Source organism: Cibotium barometz, chromosome 30 (assembly GCF_041138505.1).
Source record: "Cibotium barometz isolate CiBa-2024 chromosome 30, ASM4113850v1, whole genome shotgun sequence".
In the NCBI taxonomy this organism is placed as follows: Eukaryota; Viridiplantae; Streptophyta; class Polypodiopsida; order Cyatheales; family Cibotiaceae; genus Cibotium; species Cibotium barometz.
Genome location: NC_141075.1, coordinates 12,781,567 through 12,804,989, shown reverse-complemented (window position 1 = coordinate 12,804,989; position 23,423 = coordinate 12,781,567). Strand labels below are relative to the sequence as shown.

General features: G+C 47.4%; 1 protein-coding gene across 8 annotated transcripts in view; it reads left to right on the top strand.

Moving 5' to 3' along the window:
- Window positions 1-1,438, top strand: part of LOC147621173 (uncharacterized) — a 54,315-nt gene extending 52,877 nt beyond the window's left edge. For 5 of the 8 annotated variants that reach the window (XM_086823898.1, XM_086823896.1, XM_086823895.1 and 2 more), the window contains one exon: window positions 89-1,438. In XM_086823898.1, coding sequence (XP_086680024.1) covers window positions 89-621 — 533 coding nt within the window. In that variant the 3' untranslated portion in view covers window positions 622-1,438. The remainder of the gene's footprint in view (window positions 1-88) is intronic. The other 3 variants (XR_015269771.1, XM_086823897.1, XM_086823893.1) reach the window with 1 other exon arrangement.
- The last annotated feature ends 21,985 nt before the right edge of the window (window positions 1,439-23,423 follow it).

Below are 23,423 nucleotides of genomic sequence, written 5' to 3'. Positions count from 1 at the left end.
CAGCAGTAATGATCTTTTTGGGACAGGCCATATGCTACATCATACAAGGTTTTTATACTGCTTTGATCTAAATGATGTATTCTTGCAGAAGATTCTCAGAGAGTGTCAGTGTACAAGTTCGAAGATCCAGGTTGGCATCCATTTTATCGTTCACGACATGCGATGTCATCCACATATATGGCAGTTGGAGCTCCTGAACAATCTATGGGGGACCATTTTCGTGACCAGGTAGTCTTGGGGAGTGTGGACGAAGCCAGAGCAAAAGCAGTAGCAGCAAGACAGGTGGCGGCAATGAAAGCCGCAAAGTTCCAAAGGAAGTTATTGGGCTTTGACTCCGCACTTCAGAGAGCTTGGGCGTTGCTGATTGAGTATGAAGCCATTACAGGTGGCCAGCCGTCAGCAAGAAGTGAGGCTTTTGAAGCGAGGATGGAGCTTCTTTCCAGTCGGTTTCCAAGGCTCTTAGGCAAAAGCAATGATTCAAGTGACGATGAAAGTCCTGATGATTCATGGCCAGTTGCCAGTGAAGTTGGCCAAGACGTTTTAGAAGCATCTACAAAGAAGTGTTCAATTGATGGGAAGCTTGTGTGCAAGGTAGACGAGCAAGCAGAGGAACGCAAATAACCGTTCACAAGGAAGGATGCAATCGAGGAAGCAGTCCTCTTTTGCCGATTTCTGTGAGGGGTCACCCAGATGCATGGATTGGATCTACGCTGGTGCAGAAAGTTGACCAACAAGAGTAGATGCAACGGTATCTTGTGTGACAGACCCCTCTTACCTCAGAGTTAGTAAAACAGCCGGTTTTCATGCATTTTTTTTTTTGAAAATGCGCCTCGTAAACTGAGCTGCTGCTTTCTTGCTGTCTTGAAGCAACGCTGTGTAGCATTAATGGGATCAGATGGTCTTAGAGGTTTGCTTTCTTAGTTTTTTTTTCTTTTTTCAAAAAGCATTCTAGCCCAGACAAATGGTTCTATGGACAAAGGTCTGGAGTTTTTGAGTATTCTGAGCCTTCGTGCATGTCACAAGGAGCTGTTGTGTGAATATAAATTGAAGAGCCATGACATCTTGTCTCTGTTGTTGGTGTGGCAATGTGATGTATGATGTAAATGAGCTCCTCTGGAGACGCCATATGGCAAAAAGGAGGTTGGTTTTGCTAGAACAAGTGGGCTAGACAACCATCCCAGGACTTTCTGATGTCCATCTATATTTATCAGTATTGGGCTGAGAGGTAACTAACTGCAAGAAGAAAAGGAACTGCCAAAAAAACACCACCATAAGGAGGGGAGTCATCACAACTGCTAAACTCCCCCTGTTTTTGGCCGGACATTGGAGTAGGTGCATGAAGATGCAGCCACCAGGCTCCAGAAGCTGCAGCATTAGACATATTTATGTTCATTTAGGGAGATGGATTTAATACACCACTGTTTTGGCCATGGCCCAATGATGTTTATTGATCCACATCTAAATTTTTCCTTTTGTAACTTTCAATAGTTCAATCATAGTGGTGAGGGTTTTGAACATCTGAGCCTAGCTTCACTTCACTCGCATTAAAGTGAAAGCGCTTAAAACTGATACACACGAAAGTGGAAGTGTTTGGTAGCTCTTTAGAGGCTTTACACATGAGGCACCCACCCACTTTTTCCAGCTTTCTATGCTGATATCTCAAAAGAATCCTGAGATTCCCCCTTCTAGGGGCAGATGTGCAAAGAACCTTACATACATTTACCACTCATGGATTGCTTGATGATAGGAGTTCCATAGGGGAGATTTAGAGGGGCATCATCAAACATGGGTTGCTTAATGCTATGAGGGTTGCGCTACTCTTCCTTAGAGTCATCATCTACACCTTCCCTTCTCCTTTAGCGTTGGAATGGTGTTAATGATCTGCAGCCCTAATGGTGCCAAGTGGCTAATTGCAAAAGCCAAATTTGGGGCTGCTTGTATGCATAATCATGGATCTCCAAAAAACATATGAATGCAGTGTCACGCTTCAAAATTTACAAGTTTTTATTGAGAGCCATTGTTAGTAGTCATGTCTTGTCTGTACATATTACACATTTGGGCTGTTGTTGTGGGTGTGCCTGCCCGTGTGTGTTTTTCCCAGATCTTTCAGTCGTGGGGGGACTGAGTGTTCCCTGTTGGCCTGTTTGTTTGGTTGATTAGGAGAGGGGAGGGGGGGGGGGGGGGGGGGGTATTTTCTTTTGCTGGCCGACTCCAGTCGTGGGTTTGTCTTGGGGTTGTCGGCCTGTTTTAGACTGGGCCGATTGCAGCCCTAGCCCACATATATAGTGGGCCTTGCCCCCCTACATTCTTGTATCATTTGTACCGAATCTTTAGTGTATATAGTAGAGTTTATATAGCTCTCTCTCTACACTTGTGCGTTTTTTGTCTCACAGTTGTTTGTCTCATTTCCGTTGTGCATTCCGACATGGTATTAGAGCCTTATTGAAGCTTGGAGATAGTGAGAGCTTGAGGGTTAAGGGTTCACAAGGTCTTTTGAAGGGAGGGTGGATGGGAAAAATAATGAAGAAGAGACTGCAAACACTATGCAAGGTGGCGGTCCAACAATGATGGCCGCCTTCTACTTGCTTCTCCACGTCCCGATCAGCCCAAAAATTATCCAATCAAAGCTGAAAAGCATGTGAAGATCCCCACCCTCATGACATTCTTGGTGGACCGACAGTTGGACGGGACCAATTATGGCATCTCGAAGGTAATGATGGAGTCTGTCCTAGTAGAGTCTCATGATTGGGTTGATTTCACTAACGTTGGAGTTCCATGGCCATAGTTGGAGAAGGGTGAGCTTTTATCTTCTACTAGGAAAGAGCGGGAGGCATATTCATAGTTGTGGGATTGTGTTAATGCTCGTGTGCATTCTTTCATCTTCCTTAATTTGCACACCCCAAGTGATCAATCACATCAAACACATGACGTTGGCCCGAGGGATTTGGCAGCACTTGGCTTCTTTGTACAACAAGGTATTACCCATGAAAACAATTTCCTTGAAGTGCAGATACGAGTGATGAATCTTGCAAAGTCTTCGACGATGTGGGAGAACATCAACAAATTCTAGGCTCTTTAGTAGGAGGTTCTTAGGCTGAGAAGGAGATATCTTCAGAGGATATGGCCATCACTTTGTTTTGTCTCATCTCACCTCTCAGTATTCAACTTTCTATTCTTCTTTGATCACCAGCGAGAGGCTCAACACCATCACATGAGAGGAGCTTGTGTCGATGGTTTTGGATTAGGAAGTGCGATTTACAAACCCTCCATAGGGTGGAGGTTCTGAGGCTTTGACTGGCCAACGGTCGAAAGGCTGCAACAACAACAAGAAGGGCAAAGGGAAGTCTTCATCGGCAAAGTCTTTTGAGAAGAAGCCCGACTCAGAGTGATGCTTTGAAGACTGAGCAGACCTGTAACTATTGTGGCTAGAAGGGTCACTATTGGAGGAAGTGTCCTCAACGGAGTATCGAGAAAGTGCTGATTCCTGTTGGAATTAGGGTTGCAGGAATGCACACACAACTTCAAGAAGATGAGGAAGCTTGAGCACAACACAGTAGTGTATTATGAGTGCCAAAAATGAAAGATAACAAGCCCTAGAAGATAATGGGCGTATATACAATGCACGGGGGAAAAAAAACTCCTAGTGAGGGAAAAAGTGCCCCGGCGGTCCTAAGTGTGTTCACACACATCACTACTATAATATGGTAACAAATCCCCCCTGGAGTGATGCGGTGAACAAGAGCTAGCACTCATGTATAGGGAAGTGTCTAGCTATGTGGACGAATCCACAAAAGGGAGTAAGCCCAAAGCTTTGCGAAAAGCTTCGAACTTCTCACGAGGCAGAGCCTTTGTGAAAAGGTCTGCAAGGTTATCCTGTGTTGGCACATAAGCCAAACTGATCTCTCCTGCAGAGAGTCTCTCCCTGACATAATGGTAGTGCACCTCAATGTGCTTCGTACGAGCATGGAACACTGGGTTCCGCGCAACTGCCAATGCGCTCTGACTGTCAGTGAAGATGGTGGTGGCAGATGGCTGCCCAACACCCAAATCAGCCACCATAAGGCGTCTGAGCCACACACACTCAACCGTAGCTGTGAAAGCTGCCCTGTACTCAGCTTCACAACTAGAAGTGGCCACAGTAGGCTGCTTCTTGCTCAACCATGATATGCATGAGCTTCCAAGCATGAAGCAAAAACCACTCGTGGACACGCGTGTGTCATAACAACCAGCCCAGTCAGAATCTGAAAAAGCATGTAAATCTGGCGGCAATGATTGTTGGAATTAGGGTTGCAGGAATGCACACACAACTTCAAGAAGATGAGGAAGCTTGAGCACAACACAGTAGTGTATTATGAGTGCCAAAAATGAAAGATAACAAGCCCTAGAAGATAATGGGCGTATATACAATGCACGGGGGAAAAAAAACTCCTAGTGAGGGAAAAAGTGCCCCGGCGGTCCTAAGTGTGTTCACACACATCACTACTATAATATGGTAACAAATCCCCCCTGGAGTGATGCGGTGAACAAGAGCTAGCACTCATGTATAGGGAAGTGTCTAGCTATGTGGACGAATCCACAAAAGGGAGTAAGCCCAAAGCTTTGCGAAAAGCTTCGAACTTCTCACGAGGCAGAGCCTTTGTGAAAAGGTCTGCAAGGTTATCCTGTGTTGGCACATAAGCCAAACTGATCTCTCCTGCAGAGAGTCTCTCCCTGACATAATGGTAGTGCACCTCAATGTGCTTCGTACGAGCATGGAACACTGGGTTCCGCGCAACTGCCAATGCGCTCTGACTGTCAGTGAAGATGGTGGTGGCAGATGGCTGCCCAACACCCAAATCAGCCATAAGGCGTCTGAGCCACACACACTCAACCGTAGCTGTGAAAGCTGCCCTGTACTCAGCTTCACAACTAGAAGTGGCCACAGTAGGCTGCTTCTTGCTCAACCATGATATGCATGAGCTTCCAAGCATGAAGCAAAAACCACTCGTGGACACGCGTGTGTCATAACAACCAGCCCAGTCAGAATCTGAAAAAGCATGTAAATCTGGCGGCAATGATCCCCCCTTGGGATAAAACAACCCAAGATGCCGAGTACCACTCAAATAGCGAAAGATACGCTTCACTGCCTGCCAATGCTTAATGCCTGGGCTATGCATAAATCTGCTCACCTGTGAGACTGCAAACTGAATGTCTGGCCTCGTAATGCATACATAAATGAGGCAACCAACAGCTGTCTGATAGAGTGTGACATCAAAGTGATCTCCAGCATCATGAAGACTCAACTTCAAACCTGTCTCCATTGGAGTAGCAATAGGCTTGCAGTCTTCAAGGCCAAATCTCCGCAACAATGTTTCAATATACTTTGTCTGACACAAAGCAATACCTCCATCACACTGCTTAAATTGTATCCCCAAATAATGATGCAAATGCCCCAAATCTGACATCTCAAAAGAGGCATTCAAATCAGCCTTAAAATCAGCAATATGACTCTCATTTAGTCCTGTGAGCAGCATGTCATCGACATAGAGAGCAATGATTAGATGTACACCATCCACACGTTTAACATACAAAGTGCTTTCTATTGGACTATTCTGAAACCCATGTGCAGTCAAATATGCATGTATTTTTTCATACCAAGCTCGTGGAGCTTGCTTTAAACCATATAAAGCCTTTTTTAACCTGCACACTTTGTTTTCCTGCCCTCTTTGAACAAAACCACGAGGCTGCGATACATACACCTCCTCATGCAAATCTCCATTTAAGAACGCAGTCTTTATGTCCAGCTGATGTACATTCCAACCATTATGAGCTGCTAATGCACAGATGCTACGAACAGTGGTCATACGACATGTGGGAGCAAAAGTCTCATCAAAATCAATGCCCTTCTCTTGAGCATAACCTTTTGCAACAAGCCTAGCCTTATGGCGATCCACTGTGCCATCAGGCTTACGCTTCAATTTGTATACCCACTTAGTGCCAATGGCCTTCTTGCCAGGGGGCAAGTTACATAAAGACCATGTACCATTCTTCATAATAGCATCGTATTCTGCTTGCATAGCAGCCATCCAATTTTCTGAACTTTGTGCCTCATCAAATGAAACAGGCTCACTTTCATCGCACATACTAGAAACAGCCAATGCATAACAATCTGACGCATAAGAGGCACCATGAGAGCCAGAACGAGTGCGACTAGACAAAGGGGCATCCAACTTGCTGTCACGCAAAGTCTGCACCAGCCATCTAGGCATATTCCTAGAGCCCTCAATCTCTTGTCTCTCATCCTCAAGTGCATCATGCACATCTGCATCAGATATAGGCTGATCTGTGCCATCATTTAAAACCTGCATAGGCTGAAAAACTGCCTCATGAGGTATTGCACTTGACTGTGCACCACTGAAAAGAGGCAACAATGTATCATAGACATCACGTGAGCTGATATCTGTCTCCTTAGTACATGAAACCAAGGGCTGAACTGCATCTTCCACAAATACAACATCACGGCTAACCAAAATGCGCTTTGTCTGTGGATGATACAAACGATAGCCTTTGCTCTCAGCACTATATCCAACAAAAATACATTTGACAGCTTTGTCATCCAATTTTCTGCGATGTTGCACAGGCACTAATGCATATGCCAGGCAACCAAAAACACGTAAATGGCCAACAGATGGCTTGCGGCTATGCCAAGCCTCATATGGAGTGACAACCTGTAATGCTTTGGTGGGACACCTGTTTAGTACATAAGTGGCACACATGACAGCCTCAAGCCAAAAACCATGTGGTAGACTTTGACTCTTAACCATACATCTTGCCATTTCCATGAGAGACCTATTTTTTCTCTCAGCCACACCATTTTGCTGTGGTGTATACGGCACTGTACATTGGTGTTTTATCCCACGCTCAGCCAGAAATGCATTAAATTCTGAAGACATATACTCCCCCCCTCGATCTGAACGGAGGGTGCCCATCTTACTTTCTGACACATTTTCAGCCATAACCAAAAACTGTTTGAAGCACAAAAACACTTCGGACTTTGCCTTCAAAGGATATACCCATGCATGCCTGGTAAAATCATCAATGAAAGTCACGAAGTAAAGGTAATTTCCAAATGATGGAGTTTGCATGGGACCACAAACATCACTGTGAACAAGCTGCAATCTGCGTTCAGCTCTCACTGATCCATCTTTGGGAAAGGAAGCATGCTGCATTTTACCCAATATGCAGCCCTCACAAACATGCTTGACAGGTGCCTCAAGCTTAGGCAAAGAAGACACCATTTCAGATTTCTGCAGGCGCAGCAAACTTGCAAAATTCAGATGACCAAAACGTGCATGCCACAGTTTTGCATCTGAAATAGCCTGCGTATCCATAATAGCACATGCTGAATCCTCTACACATTTGCCATTCATATTGAGCTTATACAGCCCTCGACATAGTGAACCAGATGCTATAATGATGTCACCACAAGAGAGATCATGAACAGTACATCTGTCATCCACAAATTTTACAACCAAACCTGTTTTGGCAAATGCGGAGACTGACAGCAGATTCTTTTTGATCCCAGGCACATACAATGCATCAAAAAGTGTAAAGGTGTTGCAATTTGCAACATTCAGCACAATCTGTCCAACTCCTTCAACGGGATAAGAGGAGTTATTGGCACAAGTGACAGTATTCCCTGTGGGAGCAGACTCAAGGAAAGTGAATAAACTGCGCTGCGAGGTGATATGCTTAGTGGCACCACTGTCAAAGTACCATACATCTGAATCTACTGCAGACATACATGTGTCATGCAAAGATGGGTCATAACTGCACTGCGCATTGAATGCCCATTCTGTATCTTGCACAACATTAGCAGATTCATTGTTAGAAGGAGAGGCATCTGCATACCAGCCTCTTTCTTCTTAGCCTCTTTCGCAGCCAGCTTAGGACAAGCTTTGATGACATGATCATTTCCCTTACAGTACTTGCAAAATGTCTTCTGTTTGTCACCCTTCTTCTCATCTTTGTCTTCCTTCTTTGGTTGCGCAGCATTTGCAGATTTCTGCTTACTAGAAGAAAAGCCAGCTTTACCTTTCCCGCTTCTCTGACTAGCAACGAAAGCTTGATCTGCGACACGCATAATATTCCTGTTTTGCCTTGACTGGTCTTCTTGCAGCAAAACAGAAACTAACTCCTCAAATGATAAGGCATTGGGATTGCCTTTCATCATCAAGCGAAGAGTGGAAGCAAAACCCTGATAAGAATCTGGTAGACCATTCAAAACAGTCTGCACAAGTGAACTGTCTGACAGGATTTCATCTGCAGAAATGAGCTGCTCTTTGAAATCCTTGATCTTTGTCAAAAAGCTATCCATAGAATCACCTTCGTTCATATGCTCACTCTCCAACTGTTTTCGGAGGTAAGCAACACGAGCCTCATTTCTTGCCTGATACAATGTGGCAAGTACATCCCAAGCATCCTTAGAAGTCCTGCAGGAGCGAATATGTGGGATAATGGTACGTTTGACAGACAGCGCAATCAAGGCATGAGCCTGCGCATCTCTACCATCCCAACGAATCTGCTCTGCTGAAAGTGGTGGTTCTCGAACAGCTGCTACAGCACTTGTGCCTGCACCATCATCTACAGTACCTGTTTCTGATGTGTTTGCAGCATTCGCAGCCACAATAGGACGTGCATCAATACCCTGCACAATGTTCCATAACCCCTTTGCTACCAATACATGTCGCATCATATATGCCCACAATGGATAGTTGGTGCCATCCAACTTATCCTCAGCAGCCAACATGCGGAATACATCATTGTTGTCAGCCATGGCCAATGACTGTACTACTAGATGTAAATGCTGTCTGTAAGAGGTAAACCTGTATAAAATCGACCTGTGCTATGTAGCACAGCCCAAAACAGACGAATGGGCACCTGTCCTGCAGATTTTAATCTTGACAGAAAATCTGCACAGTAGGACGATTTTGCCTGCGCAGTACTTGGAATGCAAAAACGGAGGGCGAAATGACTTCAGATCAAAATTCTGAAACGACCGAGCCCTACGGGCTCACCCACGGCATATACTAACCTGCAGACGCTCGTGAAACCTCGTCGCAATCGGAGGAGATGAAGCGGCAGGTGCCGGTGATGCTGCCCGGGAGGAGGAAGCCTGCTCTGATACCAATTGTTGGAATTAGGGTTGCAGGAATGCACACACAACTTCAAGAAGATGAGGAAGCTTGAGCACAACACAGTAGTGTATTATGAGTGCCAAAAATGAAAGATAACAAGCCCTAGAAGATAATGGGCGTATATACAATGCACGGGGGAAAAAAAACTCCTAGTGAGGGAAAAAGTGCCCCGGCGGTCCTAAGTGTGTTCACACACATCACTACTATAATATGGTAACAATTCCTCAACTGGTGCAGTTGCAAAGACTCTAGCTCTTGTGCACTTGGAGATAGTGGACAAAGATGCTTCATGTAGGGAGGCAGTTGGTCTCACCACTAGGGATACTTGGGAGTGGATTCTCGACAGAGGTGCTTCTAGGCACATGAGTTCTTCTCGAGAGTTATTACAGGATCTTCGACGACATGTCACATCTTCATTGGTGAAAAATCCACTATCTTGATTCATAGTGAGGGCAGGTTGGTGGAGACTATTCCCGATGGCAAAGGGGGGAAGCATTCCTCTCGGGTTCTTTATGTCCCATCTCTTGGTTTTCATCTTTTGTCAGTGCACGAGGTTTGCAAGGCTGGCATACGGGTGGAGTTTGATGAGCATTTTGTTACTCTCTAGGACAAAGCAAAAGCCAGGTTGTTTGGGAAGGCGGAGTGGAGAATGGGATCTACAAACTCTCAAGACTCTTCTCTGACAGGTACTGAGCTCGGTGATTCGTGGCATTTCTATTTTGGCCACTTGAATGTGGGTGCGTTGCAGCGGCAAGCTTTTCGGGACCAGATGGTGGATGGCTTGCTAGATGTTGGCAGCATTCAAGAACACTGTAGTTCTTACATTCGTGGTAAGCAGCACATGGAGTCTTTTTCGAAGCAGGCTACTAGGCGGGCTTCGAAACCTGTGGAGTTGGTACACACTGACTTGTGTGGACCTATGCAGACACCATCTTTGGGAGGTTCCTTGTACTTGATGCTGCTTGAGGATGATTGAAGCAAGTTTACATGGGTTTATTTTCTTTAGAAGAAGGACCAAGCTTTTGTTTGGTTCAAGGAGTGGCATGTTATGGTGGAAAAGGACTCTGGATTACAATGAAGACTCTTCGGGATAACAAAGGAGGGGAGTTTTCTTCTAATACTTTTGTGCGGAGCACGACATCAAGCGGGAGTTGGCCAATACAGAATGGAGTAGAGCGTAAGAACCGGACTATGGTGGAGATGGCAAGGACGATGCAGGAGCATCGTGATCTTTCTCATCCACTTTGGGGAGAGGTTGTGGCTACGAATGTCCATACTACCAATCTCCGACAACTTCAATACCTAAGATGACTCCATTTGAGGCTTATTTTGGCAGGAAACTAGATGTCTCCCATTTTTGTGTTTTTGGGAGTGATGCCTATGTTCACATTCCAAAGAAGCAGAGGGGGAAGCTCAACTCAAAGTCCCAGAAGCTTGTATTTGTGGGATATAACTCTCTTTCCAAAGGCTACAGGTTATATGATCAAGAGCGGAACGAGGTTGTTGTCAACATGGATGTCTTTGATGAGCGTGTTCCAGCTTCCACTGTTGAGGAGCCACCACTTCTTGGAGAACCAGATGAGTATGAGGATGATTCCCAGGCTATTGTTCCAGCTAGCCAGCCTCAGTCAATTGTAGAGGTTGAGCTCGAGGTTCGAGATGAGCCCCAGCAGGCAGGAGGAGGCTCCGCGTTCTGTTCGAGTACCAAAGTGGTTGTTGGATACCATTCGGGAGTCAGGTGTTATGGAGTATCACTCCAAGTGGACCATAGAGAATGGACCTCGAAGATCACACAAAGTTCGTGATAAAGGTCAATTAAAGGAGCTGTTACATGTGAACTATGCTTTGATGTCTTGTATCATTCGGGACAAAGTGCCCACTTCCGTTAAGGAAGCTCTTTCCCAGGAGACTTGGAGGAAAGCCATTCAATTGGAACTTAAAGCCATAGATAAGAATAAAACTTGGGAGTTGGTTCTGAGGCCATTAAAACGGTCAGTCATTGGTGTCAAGTGGGTATATAAGACCAAGTATACGTCTAATGGGTCGGTGGACAAGCACAAGGCCAACCTTGTGGCTAAGGGCTATGCTTAGTCGCCTGGCATCAACAATGAGGACACTTTTGCATCGATAGCTAGGACGACCACGATTTGGACAGTTCTTGCTCTTGCCTCTTCTCTGCGTGGCGGCTGGTGTATTAGATGATGGATGTAAAATTTGCGTTCCTTAATAGTGACTTTGCAGGAGGTGTATGTTGAAAAAACTCCAGGCTTTGAGGTTACGGGATCAAAGCAGGCTCCCATGGCTTGGAATCAGAAGATTGATTCCTTCTTTCTACGGAAGGGATTCCAGAGATTAGTTGCAGATCCGACCAAACTTGTATCTCTTTCGGGAATGCGATATGGTCACCTTGATTATCCTTTATGTGGATGATCTTATTCTCACTGGCGGTCATGCGGAGCATATAGCTGTGACCAAGGCTACCATATCAAAGGAGTTTGAGATGACAGACTTGGGCTTACTCCATTTCTTTTTAGGATTGGAGATTTGGTAGACCCAGAGGGGGTTCTCAGCAGGCGGTATGTTCATGAGTTGCTGGAGGCCTTTGGGATGGAGAACTGCAAGCCTATTTCTTCACCGATGGACTCGAATACCAAACTTACAGTTATTGATCCTTGTAAGTTGATGCCTCCTTGTATCATAAGCTCATTGGCTCATTGATTTGGTTGCTGAACACTAGATTGGACTTGAGTTTTCTAGTGGGGCTGTTGAGCTCATTCATGCAGACACCTTTGAAGACTCATTGGGATGCATGATTACAGATCTTGTGATATTTGCAGGGTACGAAGGATCGTGGATGCAAGAGAAACTTAAGGCCAATCTTTAAGAAAAGGTATTGGAGTATGATTTCAAAGTCCAAAATGGACATTGTAAATGATAAAAGTATGTCAATGCAAGAATATCACTCCACATTAAAATTTGGCAATTTTCCCAACTAAGGAAAGGGATTTCCTCTACAACATTTATGAAGCAATGAATTCAAATTGATTGCTTTTACTTCAAAAAAAATCTCAAAAGGCATGTTGACCATCTTAGCCCTCTCCATACATGCTTTTTTTTTTTGCCAAAAGTGTAAATTTTGCAATGTGACAAGTTGGCATGTATTTTAGGAGATTCATTTGGAATATGGTTTCTTGTCAAATCTAGCACAATGTAATTTCATTCAGGATTTGGTCTCTTTCAAAATGTTATAACTATATTCATTCTTGCACCATAGATACCCAACTCCTCAGGGGAGAAAATGCAAAAGTGTAGAGAGAGAGAGAGAGAGAGAGAGAGAGAGAGAGAGAGAGAGAGAGAGAGAGAGAGAGAGAGAAGTTGTATAAGCTCTGCTATATACACTAAAGATCCGGTACAAATGATACAAGAATGTGGGGAGGCCAGGCCCACCATATATGTGGGTTGGGGCTGCAGAAGTCGGCGCCCAGTCTAAAACAGACGGACATCCCCATGACAAACCCATGACTAGAAATCATCCAGTCAGCCAGCATACCCAAGTCGGTGAGCAAAAGAAAATGGGCCCCTCTCTTGATCAGTCAAACACCGATAGCGAATACTCATCAGCACCCCCCACGACTGAAAGATCTAGGAAAAAATGGAAAAAAACACCTACACGGGCGGGCACACCCACAACAATGGCCCAAATGTGTAATATGTCCAGTCAAGAGATGAGTGCTAACAACCCCTTTCAGCTTTTGGATGTGGAACCAACCCCAATGAGCTGGAGTGCTGATGGAGCATCTACTGAGAGGTAGAAGCTTCGTGAACTTGGTCTATCACATTGTCCTCCATGAACAATAGATAAGCAAGATGTCACCAGCCAATATCTTCTCACGAACAAAGTGATATTGTATCTCTATGTGCTTGTCCGGGCATGGAAGATCGGGTTTCGAGAAATAGCTATATAACTTTGGTTATTGCACTGGATGAGCGTGGGTTCCTTTTGTGGAAACCCAATCTCGCCAAATAACCTCAGTAGCCACACAACCTTGGAAGCATCACCACAAGCATCCCGGTACTCTGCCTCTGTAGAAGACAAGGAAATAGTTGGCTGCCTTTTGCTGCTCCAAGAAATAGCTCTTGAGCTAAGGGTAAATCCGTAGTCTGATGTAGATCTCTTCGTGTCTGGATCTCCTCCCCGATCAGAGTCACTCCAACCTCAGAGTCCGACTCAATCCTTCGTTCCCCTTCCAGTGTCATAGAAGGTATTTACGCCTCATCATCAAGGTATATACTTTCTTTGACTACTTGCTTTTGACTAGAATTAGTGGCCCCAAAATAATTTTAAGTTTTTTTGGGCCTAGTGTGAAAGCTAGTCACTTTGTATATAAGTCATTTTTGACACGGAGAAATACATGTTCATTCCCTTGCAATAGGATACTTGTGAGCTCTTCTCTTCTCTACTCTTGCTTGCTTGTGCTCTATTATATCTTGCATGCTTGATGGATGCTTGCTAGATAGGTTTGATTGTGGGTTGCCCTCTTCCATTAGCTTTTTCCCCATTCCACCTTTTGTGAGAGAGGACCACCGCGAAGGACATTCTCTTCTTGCATCCATCTAGACATAGAGAGCTCTACCTTCACCCCCATAATCATGGAGTATTCTTGTGTGACAATAGAGTGAGGATGCACGAGGGACAAGCTAGCGCGCCCTTAAAGGCAAGAGACACAATGACACATGATTTGACAAGGCTAAGATAAGCTCTTTACTTAAATATATTTGGCGTGGGACTAGCCTAGGGCTTAACTCTTTTTTTTTTCCGTCCATTCTAAGCTATTGGGATCACCCAATATTTGCCTTTGTTGATTAGGGGAGGTCACACTTTAAAAAACATACGATTTTGGAGCGATGAAAATGTGTTTGTCTGGGTTGTTTTTTATTTTGTTTTGAAGCTTGTTTGCATTAGGTTAGGTCAATCTATTTGCATACATGTCGGGAGGGGAAAATCCTATTTTCACTGGCCATTTGCATAATTTTGAAGCGCACAAATCTTTGACCTTGTTGCATTAAAAGCAAAGGAATAGCTTAGTATTTGTGATTAAGAGTGGAATCCACTCCGAAAACATAAGCCTTAAGCTCCACTCCGAAAACATAAGTCTTAAGCTCCATTTAGGTGTGAATTAGAGTGAGAAAGTTATAATTTTTAGTTAATGCATTTTTTATGCATGGTGAAATTGGTAGCTTAGAGCATGAAAAATCAGCCAAAGAAATAAAAAAAACATATAAGTACTTACAAAAACACCATAAACTAGGACTAGGAACCTTAATCACCTTATATCAAGTCCCAAAAACCTCAAAAAACTTTAAAAACCAAGTGAAACCACTCTCGGGTTGGGAGATATGAGCCCGCAATCCCATGAAAAAAGACGCGAGTCAACACATGTGAGCCTGGAGACATGAGTTGTGAGCCTAAAGATGTAAGCCATGAGTTTAGAGGCATGAGGTGTGAGTCTGGAGACATAAGTCAATACACATGAGTCACCAGACGTGAGTATAGAGGTAATTAAGCCTAATATTGTACTAACCAATTAAAATTACCTGGAAGACATTGTAAGGGCATACCAACTCATGTCCTATAGATATTTTCTTGTTATACAACGTGTACCAACTACAATTCCCAAGGAAAATTCTTGTCCTTTGTACTTATTGAGAAATTTAGTACAATTATTACCTAATAATTTCTCATCAACCCCATCATAGGACTATTTTATAAAAATCTGTGCCCAAAGGTAGGCCTATTTCATAAAAAGTGAATTCATGTGAGTCTAAATGCATGAAACTACAGACATGATGCTACAAGTTTGAGCCTACATCCATGAGCCTGGCCGGAGCATTATTAGCCACTCCACTTCCACGAGACTTAAACTTGTTATGTGTACAAGGACGACGTATTCATATAGCCCCTCTTAGGGGGAGGTGAAAGTTGGCACTCCATGGGTCATCTTGGTAAGGTCGAGTCCCAATAAGTTCTCTTTTTCACAAGTAAATTCTTATATTTCCATCAGTAATTATAGTAAGGTCGAGTCCCGATAACTTCTCTTTTTTACAAGGAAATTCTCAACTTTTCATCTGTCATCATAATAAGGTCAAATCCCAATAAGTTCTCTTTTTAACAATAGTAAGTTGGCCTCCATGGATCATCATAGTAAGGTTAAGTCCCGATAAGTTTTCTTTTTTACAAGGAAATGCTTAGCTTTGGAGAGACTAATTTGACTGGTGGATGACTTGGAACCTAAGAGCCCACACATATAAACTTGAAGGGGAGGAGGATGCATTGAGAATTCCCCCTCCATACCTAAAACAAAAGGACAACCGAAAGTGCCCATGAACAAGCCAAGACACACATACACACTACTTCAAAAGCAATGAAATGAGTGCAGTGTTACCTATCCTTTATAAAAGAACGATGGTCTCCGTGATCTTGGATGGTGGTGCTGGTGTACGTATAATCACCAAGGATTGTTGGGAGGCATGGGGAAGTCCACCACTTGTAGGAATAAGACTTGTGGTTAAGCTTGCTGGAAGGAACACAACTAAGCCATTGGGCATTCCTTAAGATGCAAAGATTTAGGACTTTGGGCTCAGCTTTCACCACACATTTGTGGTGATGGATTTTCATAGGAGAGGGTCTTATACCATGATCCTTGAAGAAGGCCTTACATTAGAGAAGCAAGGCTGGTTTATGATTTGAAAACTAATCACATTTATATACGTAAGGGTAACTTGTCCTTGAAAATAGATTTGAAAACATGGAAGGCTTATCCCATGGGTTGAGCCATTCTCGCACCAATGATTTTGACACAACCATTTAGAATGCTTTTGTTGATGTCTACAGAGCATGCAATACATATGCTCACACCACATTCACATTTATATGTGACACAATTGTTCGGAGTGCTTCCATTGATATTTGCAGAGCATGTCACATAAAAGCTCACACCACATCAATAGATGTCTATCGAGCTTATAACAAGATGTTGGATGGTGAAGACAAGGACCCAAAATATGAGCCCCTCTCAAAGCCTAGCCACTCTCAATCATGTTTTAGCAACCATAGACACTCTTCCAGAGATGCTTGGGACAAGGTTTTGGTCCATTGCTTGGCATGGGAAAGCAGCAAGAACTGGCTATTCATTGGTCACATGAGAACAGTGACCTGGCCAAAAACCAGTAGTAGGGTCACCGTCTGTGCATCATCCCAGTCGATGTTGCATCTATTATGGCCCATCCACCCCCTGCTTATTAGGAGGACCTCTTCACGCATTGTTCCTATAGGCATCACATAAAACATCCCTTCCAAGGGATTATTTCTAATGTGTGTGGAATAAAAGTGTGACTGTGCCAATGCAGAGAACATGTTGTGCGGCAACTTTTGTGACAATGGCAGGGGTTACTTTCAGTGTAGGTTCCTTGAGGAACGCCATGTTTTATATGACATTAATTTGTAACTAGCCCATGTATCAACAAGAGCTAATTTTTGGACAAAGTTGGTTGATGCATATAGCTGTCCAAAAAACACCATACATTTGTACCCACTTTATCCACTATGATCCATTGCTTGTAGAAGCTCCGGATGGTCTTTCATGAAGCCTTTCGGACTACCAAGAATGTTAGATACCTGTAACGCCGCTACGGGCGCTACCCCCATAGGAGGGGACGGCCTCTGGCTCACCACCCAGCCATAGAGGAAGAATGAGGATTGCCCCTCATCCCCCAGGCTATATAGTGTGTGGCTTGCCGTCCACACTAGCCTGGCTGCCCATGACTCCGCATGGGCGTCCTCTCCCACTGAACCCTGGACATGGCCATCCGGTCTGCCCGCCCTCGGTCTCACAGGCGTTATAGCCTATGTGACATTACCCCCCCTTAAGAAGAGTTTTCGTCCTCGAAAACAAACTGGGGAAGGCTATTGTGAACAAACAGACATCCACTCTCCATGTTCGTGGTGCTCGCTGAAGCTCCCGCCGTCACCCCCCTGCTCGCGCTGCTTGCCCCTCGCCGCCATCCCTCCCTCGCGCCCTGTCCCCCCCGCCTGCCCCAGCGCTTATGCGCCCCCCCCTTCTTCTCGCCATCGCGCCCCCCCCCTTCTCCTCGCTTTCTCTCCCTCTCTCGCGCTGAAGCGCCCCCCCTTCAATTTGCCTTCGCGCCCCCTCCCCTCGTCAAGCGCCCCGTCCGCCAACCCTCTCTCCCCCCACCGCCTCTCCTTTCGCGCTGCTCCCACCCCCCCTTCTTGTTGTTTCTTTGCTGCCTTACCCCCCCCTTCTTGCTGTTTTTCTGCCCCCTGGGGATCCTTCTTTTTTTATCCTCCCGTCTTCCCTCTCCACCCTTCGCGTGCAGCTCGGTTCTTGCAGGTATCACATTCGCTCCACCTTCGCCACCACAGCTTCAGACTCTGATGGAGGCTCCTCCCACCCCAGCTCAGAGGGACTCTTCTGCAGCCCCCTCGACCGCCCCTGAGGATACCCCCATCAGGCTTTCTCTTTCGCCGAAAGAGGAAGCAAGCCTCGCCGCCGCAGAGGTGAAACGCCTCCAGGCACATTCCACCATCTGCCGTATAGTCGGCACTCGCCCCAGCAGAGGGGAGATCCGGGATCTTCTTCAGGCCCGCCTTCTTGCAGATGTGGGCAAGATCCTGGACGTAAGATCCTGGACGTACAGCTATTGGGCCGTGGACATTACCAGATCGAGTTCGAGGCCGCCCAGAGTATTGCCAAGGTCCTTGCCATGAGTCCCCTTGACATCAGGGGTGCTCGGGCTTTCTTCAGACCTTGGTAGCATGGATTTGACCCAGCAGCAGCGGTGGAGCAGGGAGAGCGCCTTTTTCATGTTACAGTTTGCTTCCCTGGACTCCGCCGGGAGTATCTTCCGCTCCTCCCCAGGCTCGGAGCATTGGTGGGCTCGGTACTAGAGACTGGCCCCTCAGCTGCTTCAGTGGTGGCCAGAGCAGCTGGGCTACCTTCGGTCAGAGTGTTGGTGTCTGACATCTCCTCCCTTCCTAAGGTCATTCAGCTACCTAGGATAGGGGGGGATGGATAGATCAGAGTGTTGGTGTCTGACATCTCCTCCCTTCCTAAGGTCATTCAGCTACCTACTAGGATAGGGGGGGATGGATAGGGGATAGGGGGGGATGGATAGATCAGAGAGTGGAGTTCTCGGGGCTCCCGAATCAGTGCTTCATTTGCAGGCAGGTCGGCCATCTGACCAAGGCCTGCCCCTCGCAGGAGACCCCACCGACCCTCACCACAGCAATAGGCTACTGATGTCCCGCCCATAGATTCGGCTCGGCAGGCTACCTTCGGGACACCTGCTCAGGCCACAAAGGCCTCGGAGTGGTAGCCTGGACAGGGGCGCCGCCGAGGGAGACAGCCACAGCAGCACGCCAGAGACCGCTGCAGCACAACAGAGAGCAGCCACAGTCTCAGCCTCACTGGGTTCCCGTGAGAGGAACAGCTTTTCTCCCCTCCAGGAGGAGACCCCCCGTGGTGACGACTGAGGACCAGGAGATGCCAGCACCCCTCCTTCACCCCCCCCACCCCCGTCCCCTCCCACCGCCTCGCTTCCACCATCGCCTCCTCCCGTCTCCGCTCCGGTTTCGGCAGCGGCTCCCTCTCCACCCCCCTCGCCTCCCCCTCCTCCCCCTCCGCCCGCCTCACCTTCCCGGCCGGGAGGCCCTGGCAGTTCCCTGGCGTTCACCTGCAGTCCGGAGAGCGCTGAGCACTGACCTCGCTGCTCAAGCATCATACAGGAGACCTATGCCGATTAGGGCTTCACGGATTTCATCTATCCGCAGTCGGCTGAGTCGCCTTGGCATTAGACAGCGCTCGGAGGCTTTTGATTATACCTTCACACGGCGTTTTGGAGCAGAGGGCCCCCATGAGCCAGCACCCATCCGAGTTCATGTAGTGATACCTCCGGCCCGCGGCGCGGGGAGGAGGCACTAGACTCAGCGGTGGCCTTCTCGTTCCCTCTATGTGGCCCTTGCGACCGGGAGTGGACTCTAGAGCTTGCTCTCAGCACTTTGAAGACTCAGGCAGTTGAGTTTTCTCATCACATGAGCGATCTGGAGGTGACAGATGTGATCGGTCGACTTTGGGAGTTGGCTCATTTTTTTTGGATCCCGGGAGTGTGGATACCTCAGGGATTCGGCATTTGGTTGTTCGCATAGTGGCAGACTTAGCACGCAACCCTGGATATGTGTATACACGAGGTTGCTTTGTCAGAGCAGGAGGCAGTCGCCATGGGCCACAGCCCACTGGCGCCTGATCCGAGATTCTTTTTGCAGCACACCGGGTGGAAAGATTCGCAGCCGCTCGGATGGGGACTACTCTCCATCCAAGCCGCTTGCGAAGGCCCGCCGTACGGCTGAGACAACATCCACCTCAGCAGGGCATCCATGAGGATCATCTCATGGAATGTACAGGGCCTGGGCGGAGCACATTTTATACGCTATCGTGGTTGCTTGAGGTAGGAGCTTCAGAGATGCCTGGTTGGTGGCAGCATTGATATTTTGATGATGCAGGAGCACCACTTGGGTGAGAGCAGGATCCGGAGATATGGTTCGATGATGCCTGGTAGATGGGACACTTTTTGGTCTGCAGGGTTTGGTCCTTTGGGTGGACAGGGAGGAGTATGCATGGTCATCAGATGTATGGCGGCAGGCCATTGTGGATCGAGGGATCATTGTGCCTGGTAGAGCACAGTATGTCATTCTGAGGATGCATGATGAGCTATTGGGCGTGCTCAACGTCTATGCGCCCAATCATGCTAGTGCCAAAGCAGAGTTCTGGACCCAGGTTACGGATGCATTGCCAGAGGCTGCGCATTGGTGTGTCAGGGGAGACTTCAACATGCTTGAGGTCCCGGTAGATAGGGTGGGAGGCAGTCATGTTACAGTGCACGGCATGGAGCTTGCAGCTTGGGACCGGTTTTGCATGTTACTGAGGATCACTGATGCATGGCAGCATGGGGCTTTCTCCCAGTCTCAGGACAGTCTTAGTTTCTCTCTGTCGGATCGCCGGCAGGGAGGGACTAATCTATCATGGATTGATCGCTTTTATGTGGGCGACTGGTTAGGGGAGCGAGGGGGCTCCGTCGGCATTCTCGCTGGCACCTCATTTTCAGATCATGCGCCAGTTATTTGACATTGGAGGAGAGGACACGGGAGCCCAACTTGTAGTTGAGGATCCCAGAGAGGGTACTTACAGATCCCAGTCTCGCTGAGGACATTGAGAGGATCTAGCATGATAGTCAGTGCTCTGACCAGGATGCAGCGGGCCAGTGTGCCGAGGGACTCATCGATCTTAGCTCTTCTCTGCACACTGCAGCTTTGACACGGCTGGGAGAGATTCGTGAGCGGGAGCATCGGCTGAGACGCAGCCTTGCTTCGCTACTATAGCGCCTTCAGGAGCAGCAGCAGCCTGCATGTGAGTGGGTGGCGTCCCCAGCTGAGCCAGGCACGCCAGGAGGTTCGAGAGGTAGAGGAGCAGAGACATGAGTTTTACTATCGTCGTCAGGCCTCTCAATGGACACAGCTTGGTGATAAAGTGACTGGAGAGTTTTTTGAGATCACTGGGCCCCGTCATGTGCGAGCAGGAGTCCGCCAGCTTGGTAGACCGGCGGATGGATCGGTAGCTACTGAGCTCGGGGAGATCAGATCCATTGCCCCACTGCATTCTATAGAGACCTGCTTTCAGCGAAGCCAGCCACACTGAGGATCGAGATGTTTGCAGACAGACTGTGTGGGCCCATGTGCAGAGGAGGGTCACACAGACCGTATGCGTACAGTTCTAGGTGCGCCTCTGTCAGAGATTGAGCTTGCCGAGGCCTTGAGGTTCCTGTCGCGACATAGTTGCCCAGGGGAGGACGGACGCCGGCCTTTTTTATGCGCTATTGGGACCTTTTGGGGCCAGGCCTCCGTAGGGGCTTTCAGCATGTTTTGGACACTAGGGTGATGCCGCAGAGCTTTTTAGAGGGCTTGATCTATCTTATCCCCAAGGGGGAGGGAGTATCAGATGATATTCGGCATTGGAGGCCTATTACGATCCTCAATACTGTCTACAAGGTCTTAGCAAAGGCCTTGAGTTTGAGGATCCAGCCGTTCCTGGGGGAGTTGATTCATGCTACTCAGACAGGATTTGTCAAGGAGTGCAGTATCCTTGACATCTTTACTTTCTGGGAGGCGATGACCCGAGCTAGATTTCTTGGCAAGGACTTGGTCGTGATGCTTCTCAATTTTGAGAAGGCATACGATAGAGTTGATTGGGGTTTCTTAGAGGGCACTATGCTTCACTTGGGCTTTGAGCCAAGATGGATCAGAGGGGTGGCAGCTCTGTATTCCACAGCTCGCAGCCAGGTGTTGATTGCAAGAGGACGGGGACCGAGTTTTGAGTTGACCAGATCAGTCCGTCGGGGGTGTCCCCTCACCCCTTTTCTTTTTCTCTTCTTTGCGGAGGCTATGAGCATGTATTTGACGGCAGAGGAGGTCGGTTTGAGAGAGGACTTCAGCTCCCAGTCCGGGGGGAGGACCTGCTTGATGCTGAGTTTACAGACGACACGGGCTTATTTTTGCATGGCCAAGAGGCCAATCTTCTTCAGGCAGAGCAGTCGCTCCAGGTTTTTAGTGCAGCTTCGGGAGCATTGATCAATTGGCGCAAGATAGTGGCCTTTTGGATCAGTAGTGCTCCCACTCCAGCATGGAGCCCGAACCCCGAATTTAGATGGATTCCTCCAGGCACAGTAGTTCGGTATTTGGGATGCCAGATTGGCCTAGATTTGTCACCTGAGCAGTAGATTGACCCACTTCTTCTGAGCATTCGGAAGAAGCTTTTGTATTGGAGTACAGCTCGACTATCCTTGGCTGGGAGTGTGGTGGTGGCAAATCAGGTGCTGTTAGAGCGACCATGTGGTACATTACCTCTTGCTGGATCTTCTCGAGCTCTTGCATCAGCCAGGTGTACAGAGGCTGATCAGGAACTTTTTGTGGTCTCTGGGCGGGACGGTCAGCCAGCTCGGGCAAAGGTTGCATGGGCAGTTATTACACTTCCGCTGGCTCAGGGAGATTTGGGCATTATAGATCCAGTCGATCAGAGTAGAGCTTTATTGGGAAAGCTTATCGTTCGAGGGTTGCTTCCAGGCACTGAGCCTTGGAAAGAGCTCCTCTTGCAGCGGCTGCAGGCTCGGGCACCCCCAGCAGGGGGCACTTGGGCACGAGAGATTCGCTGGATCTTTATAGAGATGAGGAGGACAGGCCTCAGTAGAGGATGGGAGGACAGATTTGCTTTGAGTATCCTGAGAGCTTGGGAGCTGCTGAGATCGGGGCTCTCTCAGCGACCTCCTTCTTGTGTTGAGGAGCGGGCCAGACAGCCGCTCATCTGGAGCCCAGCGGTTCGCACAGAGCAGGGTCATATGTTGGGTTCTCGGCCTCGGCTAGCCTGGGGGCCTTTAGCGGGCAGGCCCAGCTCATAGTTTTGGAGACTGGCAGGCCTTCTGCAGTCTACCAGAGGAGATTCAGGTGGAGAGGCTGAGTCACTTCAGAGGGGGGTTGATTATGAGGGATGATATTTAGGAGGCACTCACACAGAGGAGTGGTTCACGCCTCTCGAGCCAGTGGCCCCACGGTGGATGGGAGCCTTTACATAGTTGGAGATCCTGATTGCTGTCAGAGCTTGCACTGAGGATGGCAGTTGCCTCTACTATGAGATTTAGGATGAGGGCAGACTCCAGAGAGTGGAGGTGGAGTCACCTTTGGTTGCAGAGTGCACCTTTCAGAGGGTAGTGGCCGCCGCTTCTCGGAAGTGGCATATATACCCCGACCCTGCTGATGTGCTCCCAGATTGGCACATATGGGCATATGCAGCGCGCCCCCCGGCTACAGTGGGACCCCGGGGAGTACGAGTGGCATGATCCTTATGCATCCCTTGATGTTAAAACCCTAAGATCTCTCTAGATAATTGTTATGCATAAACATGCATAAATCAAGCATAAACTCAACCACCCAACCACCCCCGAGCTCAAGGGATGCACACATGAATCATAAATAAAATACATCATACCTCTACCTTGATGTCCCATACCATCAAGAGGTATAACACAATCCAATAGCATATAGCTACAGTGTGAAATGGTAGGTGAGTAGATATGGACCTCTACACAAGAAGAGGTAAGCCTCCAAGCCTCCAAGCTTCCAAGCCC